At 35.7% G+C, this 16,812-nt stretch overlaps 1 protein-coding gene across 2 annotated transcripts in view; it reads left to right on the top strand.

Moving 5' to 3' along the window:
* LOC149552547 (T-complex protein 1 subunit alpha) overlaps nucleotides 1–16,812 on the top strand; it is a 95,341-nt gene that overhangs the window by 31,157 nt on the left and 47,372 nt on the right. For both annotated transcript variants that reach the window (XM_089788120.1, XM_089788121.1), the window contains exon 8: nucleotides 16,246–16,311. In XM_089788120.1, coding sequence (XP_089644246.1) covers nucleotides 16,246–16,311 — 66 coding nt within the window. The remainder of the gene's footprint in view (nucleotides 1–16,245; nucleotides 16,312–16,812) is intronic.

The following is a 16,812-nucleotide window of genomic DNA, read 5'->3' as shown; positions in this document are numbered from 1 at the left end:
CCAAATACTATTGTCTGCTGAAAACAAAAAGCCTTTAACTACCATATCTAAATACAACCTTGCTATCTACATTATCTATACATCACTAAACAACTACACGCTATACAATATTAACCGTATAACCAAAAAACTTCAGGTGGCCTCCGCTGAACTTGACCTGGCACGTTATTCTTCCACTAGAGCCTTCCCTTGTCCTTCAGCTGTCATTTTGCCACCTTGCGAGCTACGTCGACGGCGGGAAAAATTCGCCCATTTAGTCATTGCTTGCTTCGCGCCACCTTTTGCCTTGTTAAACTCAGCTCACAATTTCTCCCATGCTTGTTGTGCTTCGTGGTAGAGCGAAAGCTTATCCACCTTGGCTTTCCACCTCAGGAAAGGGATATACCCATATCGACGCCCCTCATCCTCATCTTTGAAGCATTCCGAAAAGTTAGAGCCAACACCAGGGACCGACCATTCCAGTATAGAGTCAAGCCCTCCAAACAAATTCTCATCAAACAGAGACCGCACCACAGACCCCACCTCCTCCATTGAAACAGTCAGCTCCAAGCCCCAAGCAACCACCATTGCTATCACATCTAAGTCGCAGTGCCGTTGTACCGCCCATTCCTGGAATTGTGAGCCAATCATCCCCAGAACAACATCAATCATACCATCCGTTTTCACCTTCAGTAAGCCCTTCATTCTCTCCCGACTAATTGGGCCCTTAAAAAGCTTTCAACTGCTTGTCAGAGTTCAGAGAGAATGAGGCCTCCATCGCTACCTACTCTTTCACACTTGCTAAATAAAACTGAAAACATAACGGCCTTCTCCTTGCTTAAAAAGAAAACTCCTGCCGATCGTATAGAAGCATTAATCACTCACACACTTAAACTGCCTTTCCATCTTTGCATCTGTAACAATCTTCCTCCTAAATGATACTCAAGTTTGACACAATCTTTTGCTTTCGATAAACGGGTATCTCAATGCCTCGAAATCTCTTCATCACACGCGCGACCATGTCCCATCCGTCACCTTCCTTTAATTCATTAATTAGCTTCATCCGCCATCAAGCCGTTACCAAAATCAAAATCATTGTCACTAAAAATCTCCTGGAAATCCTCCACTATAATTAAATTGACTATGGGGAACGATGTAGCCCAATTAGCTAATTTATCCGCTTCTTTATTCCCTTCTCAGTATGTATGGTTTACTTTGAAATTTAAAAAACAACCCAGTTCCTCTCGAATCCTCTAAATTAGGTGTTGCTAATTCCAGGTTTGCATTGTCCCTCTGACAATGTCATCTATTATAACTTTAGAGTCCCCCTCCATGTGTAAATACTGAACACCCAATTTCCTGCCTAGTAATACTGCCAGCATTGCAGCTTCCACCTCCGCAACCGTATTGGTTCCATCCCTTAACCTCTTCGTTGCCAATCTGATGATTTCTCCTGATGCATTTCTAGCTATGGCCCGTGCTCCTGACAAGCCTTTATTTCCTTTAGAGGCGCCATCAAAATTGATTTTGATCCATTCACCAATTGGTGGGCGCCATCTAATGGCTTTCCTATCTATTCGCACCTTGTCTTCTCTTCCACCATCATTAGCCCATTTGATTTTAACACCCAGCCAAAATTTCTGCACTATACTATGTTTTTAAAATAGTTTTTAAATTTAATTTAAATATTTTAATTCACATATAAGTACACAAGAAGTTAATTTAATATAAATGTAATTTAATTTAATAAAACAAATTTTAAATGTAATATATACTAAACTAAATATAATATTTTAAAATGTACATTGTTGAAAATTTAAATACATATTAATAACAATTTTTAATATAATCTATGCACCTTTCATATATTACATGGTCTTGAAAATAATAGATGTATCAAAACATTTAAGTAGATTATATATACTACTACAAGTTATTTGAAAGACGAAATTTTATAATATAACAAAAAAATAAATAAAAATAAAGCTCCGTCGCTGCTGTGCCCTAGTGCCTGCAAACAATGCTTGTCGCAGCTTGGCAGGTAAAAATGCCGGAAAAATTCACTTTTGCTTTTTAGATCACTTAACAGTCCCTTTGACCATGTCTTTGACCAATATCCAGCAATTTCTGATGAGTTTTGGTAGAAAAGATTGCTGTGATATATTCAAAGACTCATGGGCGTTATTTTTTGTGATCAAATCGTTTGCACAAATGTAGCACGATATATCTTCACGTTATTAAACTATGGTATATACACATATATGTGCATATATGCACATATATATGTATGTGTGTGTATAAATGTACAAATTAAATGTGGTAGTTCAGAATTTTAATATTATCATTTGCCATATAATCTATAATAATATTGATATATCATCTGCCCTTAATAAATGACCAAAACAAGAGAAGTGATATTTAACAGAGAAAAATGATCTTTTTATTGGATGAGATGATGCTTTTAGGAGAATCTTATGGTTATTGGATGCACAAAAAAGGTTAAAGAATTGTCTCTTTTTGTTTTTTGGTGCTCAGTGCTGTTGAGTATGCCTAGGTTTGTACCTTGGGCAAACCCAGGCTAACACTCAGGCAAATCTGTACCTAAACATACCCAAGACAGCTGCTAGAGATGTTAATGATTTCGGTGAAATATTAGGGATCAAGAAGAAGAAATCTATAGGATATCAATTGGGAATGTTAATATAATGCATAAAAATTTAATACTGTGCACCTTATGATTGAAATCTAACTTGCTATATGTTTGTTGTTTAATTTCCACAATTGGCTCTGCAACCCTAGATAGACACTAGTTTGGAATTCTTCTCTCTTATTAGATGGAAACATAGTCAGAATTAAACAAATCAAATCTACTTTCAGCCATTTGTTGTTTAAAGTAGGATATATGTCCCGAGAGCTACCAATGCATGATATTTAGGAATTATGTCAAATGGTTATATATATTATGTAGCTCTTGACCTAATGTATTGTCTAGGGTTCACCCTCATTGGTTTTGCAGAACCAAAAGTGCAAAGGAATCCAACTTTGTTGTTGATTCCTGTTTGTTGGCAATTGCGTTGGAGAAGTCATTGAATATAAGGAATTGACAAATCATAAGAAGATTTCAAGCAATCAGAGAACCGACAAATCCCTCTCCAAGTTTCAAGCATATTTAGATGTTATTGTACTTGAAGCTATGTTACTTGGGGATGTGTTCCGACCCTAAACCCTAGGTTTTGGAAACGGGGACAATTTCGGGATGGGGGAACGACTAGGGACATTTCTAAGCTGTCGTTGACCAGATCAGAAAATCAGAAACCTGTCTTGGAAACATCGGAATCAGTCAAGTGTTTCCAATGGTTGTTGACTGCCGCGGGGATGACATTTAGCCATCTCCCAACCATCCTAGGGAAGGATTGAGCTTTTTGGCGGCAAAATAATATTAAACAAAAAAATATTAATAGATTACAAATTAATGGGCGCAACAGAGATTAATAAAATAATAAAACAACGTATGATATGTTAGTTGTAATGTATCATATGTTTGCTTTTAAAAAATTATTTTTTCGTTAACAAGAAGATCTATTCAATATAAGACTACATGTGCATCAAGTTGATGATATGAAGCAACGAAACCAATTACTTTCTATGGCCCTTAATTAAAAAAATCCTTAGAGCCATCACATATCTTTCTATAATACATATAGCCATCCCCTGTCGTCTCCTACTATGGCAAAAAAGAACATCTTGGAAAACCATTTCCCCGTAATTTCTTGAGGAATGATTTTTTGAGGAGGAATCATAATATTACTTGTGAAAGCTCGTTTACTGGTCATGAAGTGGTGGCAAGCACATGGGCCTTGGGAGGAAGACCAAATGGGAGGAATATTTGAGCTTACTTGTGAATGCTTTCGATGACCTTTTTGTAAGGCTATGCTTATTTGAAGCAAAGCAACATCGAGTCCACAAAATGCAACAATATCCTATGACCATCCATTTTGAACAAATTGAAGTTGCTTAAGATCAAGATGAGAAGGTAAGCTTTGTTTTATGCAACAATTATCGAGGAGTTCAAGATAAAGAGCAATCAGGAAGCAACCTTGTACTAGGGTTAACACCTCCTTTGGACAAATGACAAAGTTTCCAAGTGATGTAGATAGTAGGACAAAAACAAGTCTAACAACTACATCAGTGCAGAAGTTCATGCTCAAAATACTTAACTTACAAAAATAGTAATAAAGGATTATAGAATTGAGCCCTTAGATGGAATCATTGGCACTAATCCCAATGTTTTAGTAAACACCACCCAAGAAACTGTCAGATTGCTAGAAGTTAAAGTACAACTATTTTGGTAACAAATGTGGGTGTAAGGACAGCCTCTAAATTTCTTGATTGATGGTGGGAGCAAAAAGAACTTGACTATTGCAACAACCATCACACGCTTGAATTCACTAATCATGCCTCATTAATAACTTTACAAATAGGGATGCTTTAACTTTTTACAACACCCAAGGTACACATTTTGTTCCCTTGTGCCACTTTTCATATGCTATTCATCTTTTTTAGGGAGTTAGTTTGTGATGGAATGTGGATAGAAATTTTTAATGTATTCCTTTGACATTGATAGTTGTACAACAAATTCTTGCAGCATAGCTGTATCATTGGGCAATAAGAGGTATCAAATTCTTGAAGTGAATTCAAGCAAAACACATGTTTTGTCAACGTCAAAGTAATTGTGTGATATAGGCATCCATATTCAAAATTCTACTCTTCACCTTCAACTGATGCATGACTTGTAACGACAAGGCTAATTAGATTTTGGAAGCTCTATTCAGATCAAAATTTTTATGCCATGTAGGGTCATCAGAGTGATATAGCAAGCCAAGTGGTTCACTGAGTAGAAGCTATAAGTCTAAAATCGACAGACTGATATAGCAAGCCAAGTGGTTCTTTGAGCAGAAGCTAGAAGTCTAAAATCCACACTTCCTTCCTAGACAATACAATCAAGAGTTGCTTTCCAAGGAGGGGTAATTGATCCAGAAAGATCTATCAATCATGGTTCCTGCAGTGACACCAAAACCATGTGCTTCCTACAGTAACACTAATATGATTCATACCACATCAGGGCACCTCCCAGATGCTTGTTTTAACACAAGGATCATCCACTCCTTGTAACATACGAATTTTCCTAACCAATTTAAAACAATATTTAACTATCAACTAATCCCATTCACATGACAATGATTTCCATTAACTAATTAGAACTAGAAAGAAGTAACTGCAATCTAATCTAATTGCATTTTAAATTCATTGTATGTAAAAGAAATTAATTAAATGATTACTTTGATATCATTAAAATCAATCTAACATGCTCAACTGAAAAATAAAGTAGCAACTACCATTTAAAACATCTAATATATTCATGCATATATTCTACACTATCTAATTATGCTTCCATGAATCCAAAGGTAAAAGTGCAAAAGAAAATACAAATATGATGGAGAATTCCCTTTGTCTTGTTGTTCAAGCCTCGACATTGGTGAGAGGAGAAGCATTGACATAGGCTTAACCTCCCAACCACAGACCATACTGATCCCCACAAAATCTAACTTAATAGAACGACCCTCTCTACCTTGGGATCGAGCTGGGATGTTATGAAGTCCAGCCATTAGAGTAATCCGGTGGTTTGAGTGTCCCATCAGTTATTCCAAAATAACAGAAGCATCTGGACAAACAAAAAAAGATCTTATGTTCGGCAAATCTGCCTATATCTACCTTGGCCGAGGATTTCAAAGTTGGGTTCGTAAACCCGATCTCCACCACTTGACTTGACACCGTATTTTATCATTAGGACATGCATGAGCTAATATATTATTCAATCCATTCTGATTTCTTGTTTTATTTACTTGCAGGTTAGTGTACACTTCTTCACCATTTATTGGCCTCTTTGCCGGGTGAATTCCTTGGTGTTTTCATGGTTCCGACTTGATTTTGCACCTCTTCACCCATACTATGGCTTCATTGCTAGGTGAACTCCTTGGTGTCATGTAATCTGATTTCAAGCCTGGTATTACATATATTATGGGGATGGCATTCAAGTGGATTCCTTCAGTATTCATTATTAATGTAGTCTGCAACAGACTGCATACTTAATGTAAACTCAAGATCGTTTGGAAAAATTGGTACAATATACAGCTTAGTTATCTACAGAAAAACACATTGGATTATCTCTACATATATTCCTAACCAGTTGAGGGAATTCGTTGATACAAAAAGGAAGTGCAATAAATATAATATGGAAGTATGTATGCACAATATTTACATTCAGTCAAGTTAGGATAGATTGATTCCATGTTTCACTGTTTTTAAGTACTAAACTCGCCATTGCAACATTACACAATCGGTTACTAAGGATTTACAAAACAAGAGAATGACCTGCGAGCTTGGTTGTAATTTGTTCTCGCGTAATCCGATGGTTGAGTCTCAGCTTCTGCTTCACGGTAGAAGATTTATCGGGTTCACAGCGAATGACTAAAGATGTATTTGCAGGGATTCGATTGTATAAACAAAATGTTGTTCGGCGGTATGGAAGGATTATTCAGAGCATTGAAAAATCATGGGGTCTGAGAGACATGTTTATATTCAGTCCCGACCATGGCTCTTGAAAGTTAAATTGACACTCTTGGCTTCCGTACGTTTCCAAGAAGTCTGTTCAGTTGCTCTAAGAATATTCAATTTGGAAAGAAAAGAATAAAAGCGGGAAGTTAAATGAGGGGAAAGAAAAAATGAAAAGATTAAATCTTTTATATTATTATTATAAGCTCTTATGTACATTCTCATATGTATATTGATAAGGTGGCATCATTAGATTATTTATTTATAAATTATTGGTGCAACTTAATTTTTTTCTATACAATTTTGTCAAGGTTGCACGGGTACGCGTACCCAGACCCCTGGTACACGTACCAGGTACTGGTACGCGTATCCCGTACCGGGTACGGACTAGGGCACGTTTCCTAAATTGTGAAACGCCACGTTAGCTTTTGAAAAGGTAGAGGCGGAATAATTGGTCGTGCTGGAAAGTTGAAATAAAGTGTAACCTAAAATGCGGCGTTATATTACCAAAACGCGGCATTAAACACTCTCCATCCACGAGCAGGTCAAAGAGGAGGTTAAAGGTTGAACGCAGGTCGAAGACAACGTTGAACGCAGGTCGAAGACAACGTTGAACGCAGCCGCAAGTCAAAGAAAGTCGAAAAACGGAAGGCAAAGACAGTTTCACGCGTTTTTCTCAGACGCCACGCAAAGTTCAAACGCTTCACCCCATTTTCTACAACCTCAGACTCGGCGCTCGCACAGAGGTATTTTAATTTTTTATTTTGCTGATGAAAAGTTCTGCTCGCGTTTACAAAACACAATATTATTTTTCAACGTTTTTAAATTTTGTTTGAGTTTTATTTTAAACTTTTAAGTTTTAAAGTTTTCACTTTCAGTTTTAACTTTTAACAAAGTTTAATATTTTAATATAATAATATATGATGGAAATACATAACTATAGTAAATACTAAACTTAAAGTTTAAAGTCTTAAACCAAATAAAATTAATAAATATTTTTAAATTTCAATATTTATACATTTTATAACTTTATTGAAATTAATTTTTAAATGTTATTGTTTAACTTTAGTATTTATTTAATTTTTAATTTTTTATATAATTTAAAATTGATAAAATTAAGTTAAAGTATTATTTTATTGATTTAATTAAATTAATTTATCCTTTAGTAGTTTACTATTTAGTATTTTGACTTGTAACAATACACGATCATCTTAAATTTTAAAAAATTTAAATTGTAATATCAGTATGGATTTTTAAAATTTTAAATAGATGTTTACAATTTAAATAATCGTTTAAATTTTAAAGTGAAATTTATTTTAGAATATAAAGCAATATAAAGCAACTTTAAGTGTTTAATTCTTTTTTATTTGCTATACAATATCTTCTCAACAGTTCGACAGTAATTATTGAATTTTTAAAAAAAAATTTCAGGTAGAATGTCAGGTGGAGGAAAGCAAGCGTTGTATCCTTTGTGGAAGTATGTTGATCGTGTTCGAGGGCCGAAGGGTTCAGGTGGATCAGCCGAGGTCACATGCAAGCTTTGCCCTTTGAAATGGAAAGGTTCTTACACGAGAGTGAAAGCTCACTTCCTTCACATATCTGGGGTAGGTGTTGATCCTTGTACAAATGAGGTGGAACGATATGATCTTATAAGGGAGCAAGAAAGGGCTGAAGGGAAAGTTGCTAAGAAGAGCTCTCATGCTTCAACAACAGGGCATGTACAGAGTCAACATGGAGATTCAGAAGTAGATGTCTCAACTACAGATGTAGCCCGCAAGAGACAACACATTGGCAGCTCAAATCCCATTGAAGAATTGTTTGATGTGATCGGTCGAGATGCTGTTGATGCAGCAATTGCACGATTCTTTTATGCAAATGGAATTGCATTTAATGTTTCTCGCTCCCCTTTCTACATTGAGATGGTCCAAGCTATCCTTCATGCACCAACAGGGTATAAACCACCTGGATATGAAAAGCTTCGCACTACTTTACTTGATAAAGAGAAAAGTCGATTAGATGAACAAACTACACCACTGAAAAGAGTGTGGGTTACAGAGGGATGCAGTATTGTGATGGATGGGTGGACAGATGCTAGAAATCGTCCATTACTTAACATCATGGTAACATGCAGCAAAGGGCCTTATTTTTTGAAGGCAATAGACTGTTCAGGGCAAGAAAAAAATGCAGAATTTCTACACACCCAGCTATGTGAGGGCATTGAGGAGGTGGGGGCTACACATGTGGTCCAAGTTGTTACTGATGCTGCCCCTGTTTGTAAAGCAGCAGGTATGTTGGTGCAAAAAAAGTACAAGCATATATTTTGGACACCCTGTTGTGTGCATTCGTTGAATAATTCACTCAAAGACATTGGCAAGTTTCAATGGATTACAGATCTCATAGAGAAGGGGAGAAAAATACAAATGTTTATATGCAATCACCACCACACACAAGCCATCTATCGTAAATTTGCCAAGGTGGAGCTACTCAAACCTGCTGATACACGTTTTGCTTCTTACTTCATTCTTCTTGACCGCCTTTGTGAAGTCAAGGGAGCTTTGTGTTCCACAGTTGTTAGTGAAGCATGGACAGCTTGGAGACAATCTACTTCGGATACTGCTGTTGAGGTGCGAGGTATGATTCTTGATGAGCATTTTTGGGCTGATGTGAAATTTGTTGTGGAGTTTATTAAGCCCATATGTGAGCTGATCAGATATGCAGATTCAGATAAGGCATGTTTGGGAGAAATTTATGAAGCAATAGATTCCATGTGTGAAAAAGTGAAGACAATAACTGATATAAAAGACCCTTCTCTATATCCTTTGATAGAGGAGAAGTTACATGGAAGATGGAATAAGCTTAACACACCTCTTCATTGTGCTGCGTATGCTCTTAATCCTAAATGGCATGATATACAAGTGACTGGGAAGAGGGCTCCACATCAGGATAGAGAGGTAATGAAAGGATTTTGGGCTGCAATAAAAAAGATCTATGGCCGAGGTGAGGATGCTGCAATTATAAGGAGTCAATGGAATAAGTTTTCACGTGGGAAAGGTAAGTTTGGTTCTGTGGAAGCTTTATATGATATGAAATTAAAGATAGACCCTATAGAGTGGTGGTGGAACCATGGAGGTGAAGCTCCTGAATTGCAATCATTTGCCATAAGATTGCTCTCACAAGTAGCTAGCTCTTCATCTTGTGAGAGAAATTGGAGTACTTATGGGTTCATCCATTCACTATTGAGAAACCGTTTGGGGTCAAAGAAAGCAGAGAAATTGGTGTACATTCACAGCTCACTTCGTCTCCTCTCTCGTCTAGATCCTGGATACAATGATGGTCCTTCATCAAAATGGGATCAAATCTCACCTGATGGAGAACTTGCTGCCCTTGTGGATGGAGAGGTTGAAGTAGATGGCCTTATTGACTTGCCTATTATTATTCTACCAGCAGAGGAACCTGAGCTCGAGAGTGATGATTATTTGGACAGCATCATAACTGAGGACCTTGATATGGATGATGAAGACATAGAAGACTAGAAAATAGATTAAGATGTCTGATTTTTGTTTTAGTTTTTTGTTTGCATATCAGCTTGCTGTTTATCAAGCTTATTTCGATATGTAATCAGTTTGAGACTTTGGTACAATGCTGATTAACAATAGATTATAATCTATAAAGTCATAAACTTTTTCTGATTTTCACTGTTTAAACTTTTAAGTTTAAACTAGAAGTTTATCATTTCTAATATCAATATGTCCTATCTATATGATTTATCATTATGAAGTTATTGTTCGTATTTAAAATTTGTCTTCTCTGTTAAGTATCTTTATCATTATGAAGTTATTACTGTTATTGTTTGTATTTAAAGTTTGTCTTCTCTGTTAAGTATCTAGACTCTAAAGTTCAAAACTTTAAACTTTTAAACATTCAGCAGTAGTATATATTATAAATTTATGCAGATACAGGCTGCTACAACACTTCCTTTTCTATCCTTAAATTTGTTCAGCCCAGTATGAACGAAACCATTAGATTGCTTCAGAGTTTGGACCCTCATATCTCCTTTCCTAACCTTGCTCAAACTGGTATGACTTAGATTTCAGGTATTTTTGATTGCTGTGGCATATATCAGAACTGTTGCAGACTGTTATAAACCCTCCTGGACATGTACAGCCAGCTTATAGACTCATGAGACTCACCTCAGCATGTATGGCCTCTCTGATTTTCTCAGCCAGTATGGCATCTTGTTCTTAATATCAATGTTGAGTGAGTACTTCTTCAAACAGCAGAGCAATTCCCAGAGCCTTCAATCACAATCTTCAGCATACTATCACAGTTTCATATATTAAAATTTATAACTTTAAACTTTAAACATTTTTGGATTTCTTGTTTTGGATGCTCAATGTCATGACTCATGACTGATATTTTGATTTTCAGATTTTCTATAAGATAATTATATATATATAAAATATTAAAATTAGACATACACACGTACCCCCGTCCCCTGTTTTGAAAAATACCCGTACCCGTTCCCGTTCCCGTACCCACGTACCCATGCAACCTTGAATTTTGTATTTACGAGTTTATAATAATGATTAAATAAAAGAGATTCAATGATTCTTAAAAGGTATAAATTATATTTAGTTTTAATTATTTTAAGTTATTAGTTCAGCTGGGTCCCTACTATTATATCTATGGGGTATGTTATGTATAGAATTTGGTGCGTGCACCGGTCCCTTGCCACAATGGTCCTTTAATGCAATATGTTGTCAAGTCTTCGTATCCTTTCCCAGGTAGTCTAGGTCAAACCTGTCGATTTTGATGATTGGACTAATTGACCATCCCCTTCCGATGATCCCATTTAGCAATGCTTCCCCTCTCTTCAGTCTTCTTCCTGCAATCACCCAAGAAAAACATTCTCGCCAAGACATTAATTCAAAGATATATTGATCGTTAGTTTCAATCAAGCAATTGTCGATCATCTGCTAATAGTTATAGATTTCATCAAAGTCTATAATAACTAACTCATTTCACATGATCATGAATGAAATAACTCGTTATTAGTTGGTACAACGTATATAATTAACTAACTCACTTCACATGATCAAGAAAGAAATAAATTGATACAACGTCTATTATTAACTAACTTGTTCAGGAAAGAAATAATTCGTTAAACCAACGACTATGATCAAATTAAAACTTAGGGCAAAATTTGGGATGTAACACTCCTCCTTTGTGCCTCAATAGTGGTACAGTGTGCTAACCACACTTCTACCAAACCTTCTAGACTTTCTTGCACATTCTCGTCAAGGTCCAACCCACCTCAAGGACAAACTACAAAGGCTAATTCATGGTCAACGGTATTGTTTCAAGTATCACCCTACAAACATTAGGTAGTGTAGTCATTGTGGTAATCCAAAGGAGGGGCATTTGATCTAGAAGGATCTACCAACCGTGGTTCCTACAGTGACACCAAAATCATGTGCTCCTTATGGTAACGCATCTATGATTCGTAGCACACTAGAGCACCTCCCAGATGCTTGGGTTAATAAAAGGATCGTCCATTCCTCCTTTGGGCCTCCATCAGTGGCACGATGTGCTTCTAGAGTTTCGAGCACATTTGCAATAAGGTCTAACACATCTCAAGGCTAAACTACAAAGGCTAATCCATGGTCAGCTGCATTATTTCAAGTATCACCCACAAACATTAGGTAGTGCAGTCATTGTAGTAATCTAGGTGACACTTCTAATGCTTGCGCTATGCTAGGTTTTTGACTGACACATTGCACACCTTCCATTCACACAATATAACCTTTGGTAGATGTTGAGTCACATGGAAATGATTTAACATCCTTAATGAATCTTGGCTATCTATAACATTAGCTTACTAGGCATGTAGATATATAGATACAAGATAGCAACTACACATCTTTATCAAGAATGTGCCATATACAAGACAAACAAATAAATAAAATACTTCAGTCTCACAAACTTCCACCCAGATAAATTGTTCTAGATTCTCATCTAGCAAGTTTTCCTTTTAGTTGCAGCCTAAGTTAAGGATTAGCTCTAGCCAACAGCAACTATCTTCACAATTGTGGCAATCTTTAAACCCTGAATTACTAGATGCATTAAAGAAAAGAGTAGTCTGATATCAAAATGAGATGACCTCAATGGAATGAAAGAAAAGTAAGGAAAAACTTTTAATAGGGTGTTGTTTTTCTCAGGCTGCTGCAAATGTAATAGCATTGCCATATTTTTGGTATGTGTATTCCAAATGGCAGCAACCTGTAATTTATAATGAGTATAAGCCATGAGGAGACATGTCCCTTCATGGGACATGTCTATTTGTTAAATTGCTAATGAATATAATAGCGAATCACACACACACACACACACACACACACATATAAATATATATATCATTATTGTATTAATCTCTCACATAATAAGACTTTTATCTCAGATATAATGAACATGTAATTCTATCTCATGCGTGTATGTGTGTGTGTATGTTTAGGTTTATTCGATTGAAGCTACCAAACATCAACACTCTGTATTAGCTAGGGAGGATAAATACATGACATATATTACACCATTGGTAATATTGGGAATGACAGATTTTAAGGATATCTTTGATAAGAAAATATCCACCATTTTCATGTAACATTTGATATCAAGAGTAGCGGTCTTCCAGAATATCAACACATGAGATTCACTAAATAATCTAAGTAACATTCTGATATCACATTTGATATCATGAGTATTGGTATTCCATATCAACACATGATATTCACTAAGAACTCAAATAAGGTTTTGATACCAAATCTGGTATCATAAGTATTGGTCTCCCAAAATATCGACATTCGATATTCACCAAGTACTCAAAAAGTTTTGATATCATGAGTAGTGGTCTCCTAGAATATTAACATTCGATATTCACCAAGTACTTTTTGAGTAATGACCTTCCAGAATGTTGAGATGTAAGATGTTCACCTAGGAGTAATGGCCTTCCAGAACACCAAGTTGCATAATATTGACCAACTACTTAGTGTAATGGCCCTCCAGAACATCAATTTGCATAGCCCTCCAGAACATCAATTTGCATAACATTCACCATGTACTAAAAAAATGTTTATGAGGTAGGTGCACACGCATTCTAATAATGCGTACCATATAAATATCCACCATGCAAAGTATATAATCTATCATGATTTGCATAGACATTGTAAGATATCCATCATAATAGAAAATTAAGTTATTGTAAGATCGTCACCGTTCAATAATTTCTGCAAATACAAGTGACGATCATTAGGAAGTCGTCACTTCCTCATGATGTACACAGGGGATAGGCTCATTAAATCATGTAATCACACACATGATACCAAAAGTTTACATGAAGTCAAAATTCCCTCCGATTCTGATATGATCAAGATCTTCAAAGGTCAACTAAAACATATCCTCGGCAAGTCAGATTCCCTCTGACCATCAAAACTTTGAGCTTCTTATCCAAACTTGCCTTAACAAGGTGTCAGACTCCCTTTTAATATGATATCAATCATTTTTGCTGCAATAACAGTCTCGGAGGAAAAGATCAAGGCACATAACTCTTATAGTAATACAAAAATAATAAAGATAGATATAATATTCAAGAATAATAAATTCTACATAATAAGATCATTCCAATACAAATAAATCTCTAATTGAAATATATATATATATATATATATATATATATATATATATATATATATATATATATATATAATACCATAATATAAATGGAGCTCTACAAATATGTTTTCATTTACCTCACTAATATAAAGGAAATAAACATCACCTGAAATTACCTTATTATTCGTGGGGTCCTATTTTGTACCAATGTTGACTCTAGACACGTTAGTGTCCTTGGGATTTGAATGATAATCTTGCCGTCACTTGGCTTGCTCAATATTCCACCTTAATGTTTTATAAGTTTTCCAATGGTCTTTGTGCCCACCTCATTATAACCCTTTACTTGGTCTCGCATCGATAGACGTGGATAATGTTATTAAGTGTAGATTTCAGCCAACTCTGTGTATGTGAATTTTGGGTGGTCTCACTACTGTGGTGGCTTTTCTTTGACACTTTTTTTCTTATCTTCTTCCATTATGCTCTCCTCCTATGTTGATTGTTATGTGCATTTATTAGTCAAGCGCTCCTTGCGATCTATGTCCACAGTTTAAATGCTGATTGGACTTCCTCCTCTCCGTTTCCTATCTTTTCTATCTGTAAGAACAATTATGATGTAAGGAGCTGAGGTAATGCTATCCGCACATAATCTTTGAGTCAATGGCAGTATACGTGATGATTTATATCATTTTGGGTGGCAGCCTAGTGTTTCCTTCTTATCATTCTGTCATTGCATCCTTGATATACATGTGTTTGGTTGTCAACCAATATATTTTGAAGAAATCATACATATTTCTACAGCATCATCTAGATAGTATGACTTCTCCATCACTTTCCCAGGATGCTTGATGATGGTTCCAAGTTCGAATGTAAACTCTTAATTGATGAAAGCTGACAGGACACTTTGCCTCTTATTTAATAACTATTAATTTCAGAATAGTCGCTGACTGTGTGTCCCTTAGTTCCTATTCGCATCTCCCTGCATATTACATCCATCTTTTGTATCATTGATGTACTTATAGGATGCAATTTTTATAATGGTAAAGTTGTTGATGTTTTTCATTGTCTTCTTTGAGTGATCTGGTTACATCAGCAGTATCTGTGTAAGAATAGGAGATAAATAATTTTACTCATACTTCCCTCTTATCCTGTCTCTGCCTTGCACTGTCTACCAATGGTTTTGATCTGAAATCTATTGTTATTATTGGAGATGTCTGAGTATTAACAGGCTTAGGAGTCGCCTGCTCTGATACCATGATGTTTTTCTCGGACTGCTGCAAATGTGATTGCACAGCCATATTTTTGGTATGTGTGTTCAAATGGCAGCAACCTATAATTTATAATGAGTATAAGCCATAAGGAGACATGTCCCTTCATGGGACATGTCTATTCATTAAATTGCTAATTAATATATATATTCGACCGTAGCTACGAAACATCAACACATGGGAATAAATTACAAAAGTTGAAAGGTTTTCAAATGTTAGGAGTCAAAGCTTCAAATGGAAGCAATCATTATTGCTAGACAACTTTGTTTTAAAATGAAGTCCAAAGTGGTGTTATGATATAGTTGTTTTATCCCAAATTAGAGGATTTCATATGTAAAATTTGCTTTGATAAATCCTTTTAAAAAGTTCTCACAATTTTCTTAAAGATGCTGGGTTGACACAGCAAGGATCAAATATTGTGCCCCTCGTTGCACAATGATGTGTTTAGGAGAGTATTGCTTATTCATGGGTTTAGAGAACAACATATACCTCTGATGAAACAAAGGATAAGCATATTGGAAAACACTCAAACAACTATTGCTGTGGGTAGTGCTTTCTCAATGAAAAATTCACATGTTATTCTAAAATTGTTATGCCAATTGAACATAAAAGATTGGCTTCCTGATATTTTGTTTATAAACAGGCACTCGCCGTTGACTAGTATTCTTATATCTGTCTGGTAAAACTTCTGATTTCTTTGTTTGTTTTTTGTATTGATTTGTAGGTTGTTGAAGCTGTTCAAGCTGTAAAAACTCCTGGAAACACGGGTGGAATGAAATATCCAATCAAGGTATATGGTGGCCTCTATAAAGCATGCAGTTGCATGGTATCTAGGTTTACATTTGTTTTATGTGTTGCCATGTTGTGCTTGCACTTTTTTTAGCAATGCCCATTTTCAGGTTGTGATGGATTATCATGGTGAAGAAAAGAATATGCAGGAGAAGGAATGCTAATAAAATTCCTAAAACTTTATAAAAATAAACAATTGCACACTCAATAGCGTATTTTTCTTTGGGAAACCCTTTAGAAAAACAACCCTATTAAGTCAACTGTTCATAATATGGTAAGATTTTTTGCACTTGCTTCCAATATTCCTCGTGCAAGTATGTACATCTACAGAAGAAACTTAAGTGGCATCATAATATAATGGGTATAATTTTTATAGATCTCGTCATAGCAGTGACGGTTTATTTTTTTGCTAAGTTACTGATTCTGGTTTTGATACAGGTTCAGGTACATGGGTTCAACAATTGTTTTTTGCTTGTGTTCTAGTTCTGCAAATGTAAATCAT

Source organism: Cupressus sempervirens, chromosome 6 (assembly GCF_028749045.1).
Source record: "Cupressus sempervirens isolate cs-2001-9-10 chromosome 6, ASM2874904v1, whole genome shotgun sequence".
Classification (NCBI taxonomy): Eukaryota; Viridiplantae; Streptophyta; class Pinopsida; order Cupressales; family Cupressaceae; genus Cupressus; species Cupressus sempervirens.
Note: the sequence above shows the minus strand (reverse complement) of the source record. Positions and strands in the feature narration are given on the sequence as shown.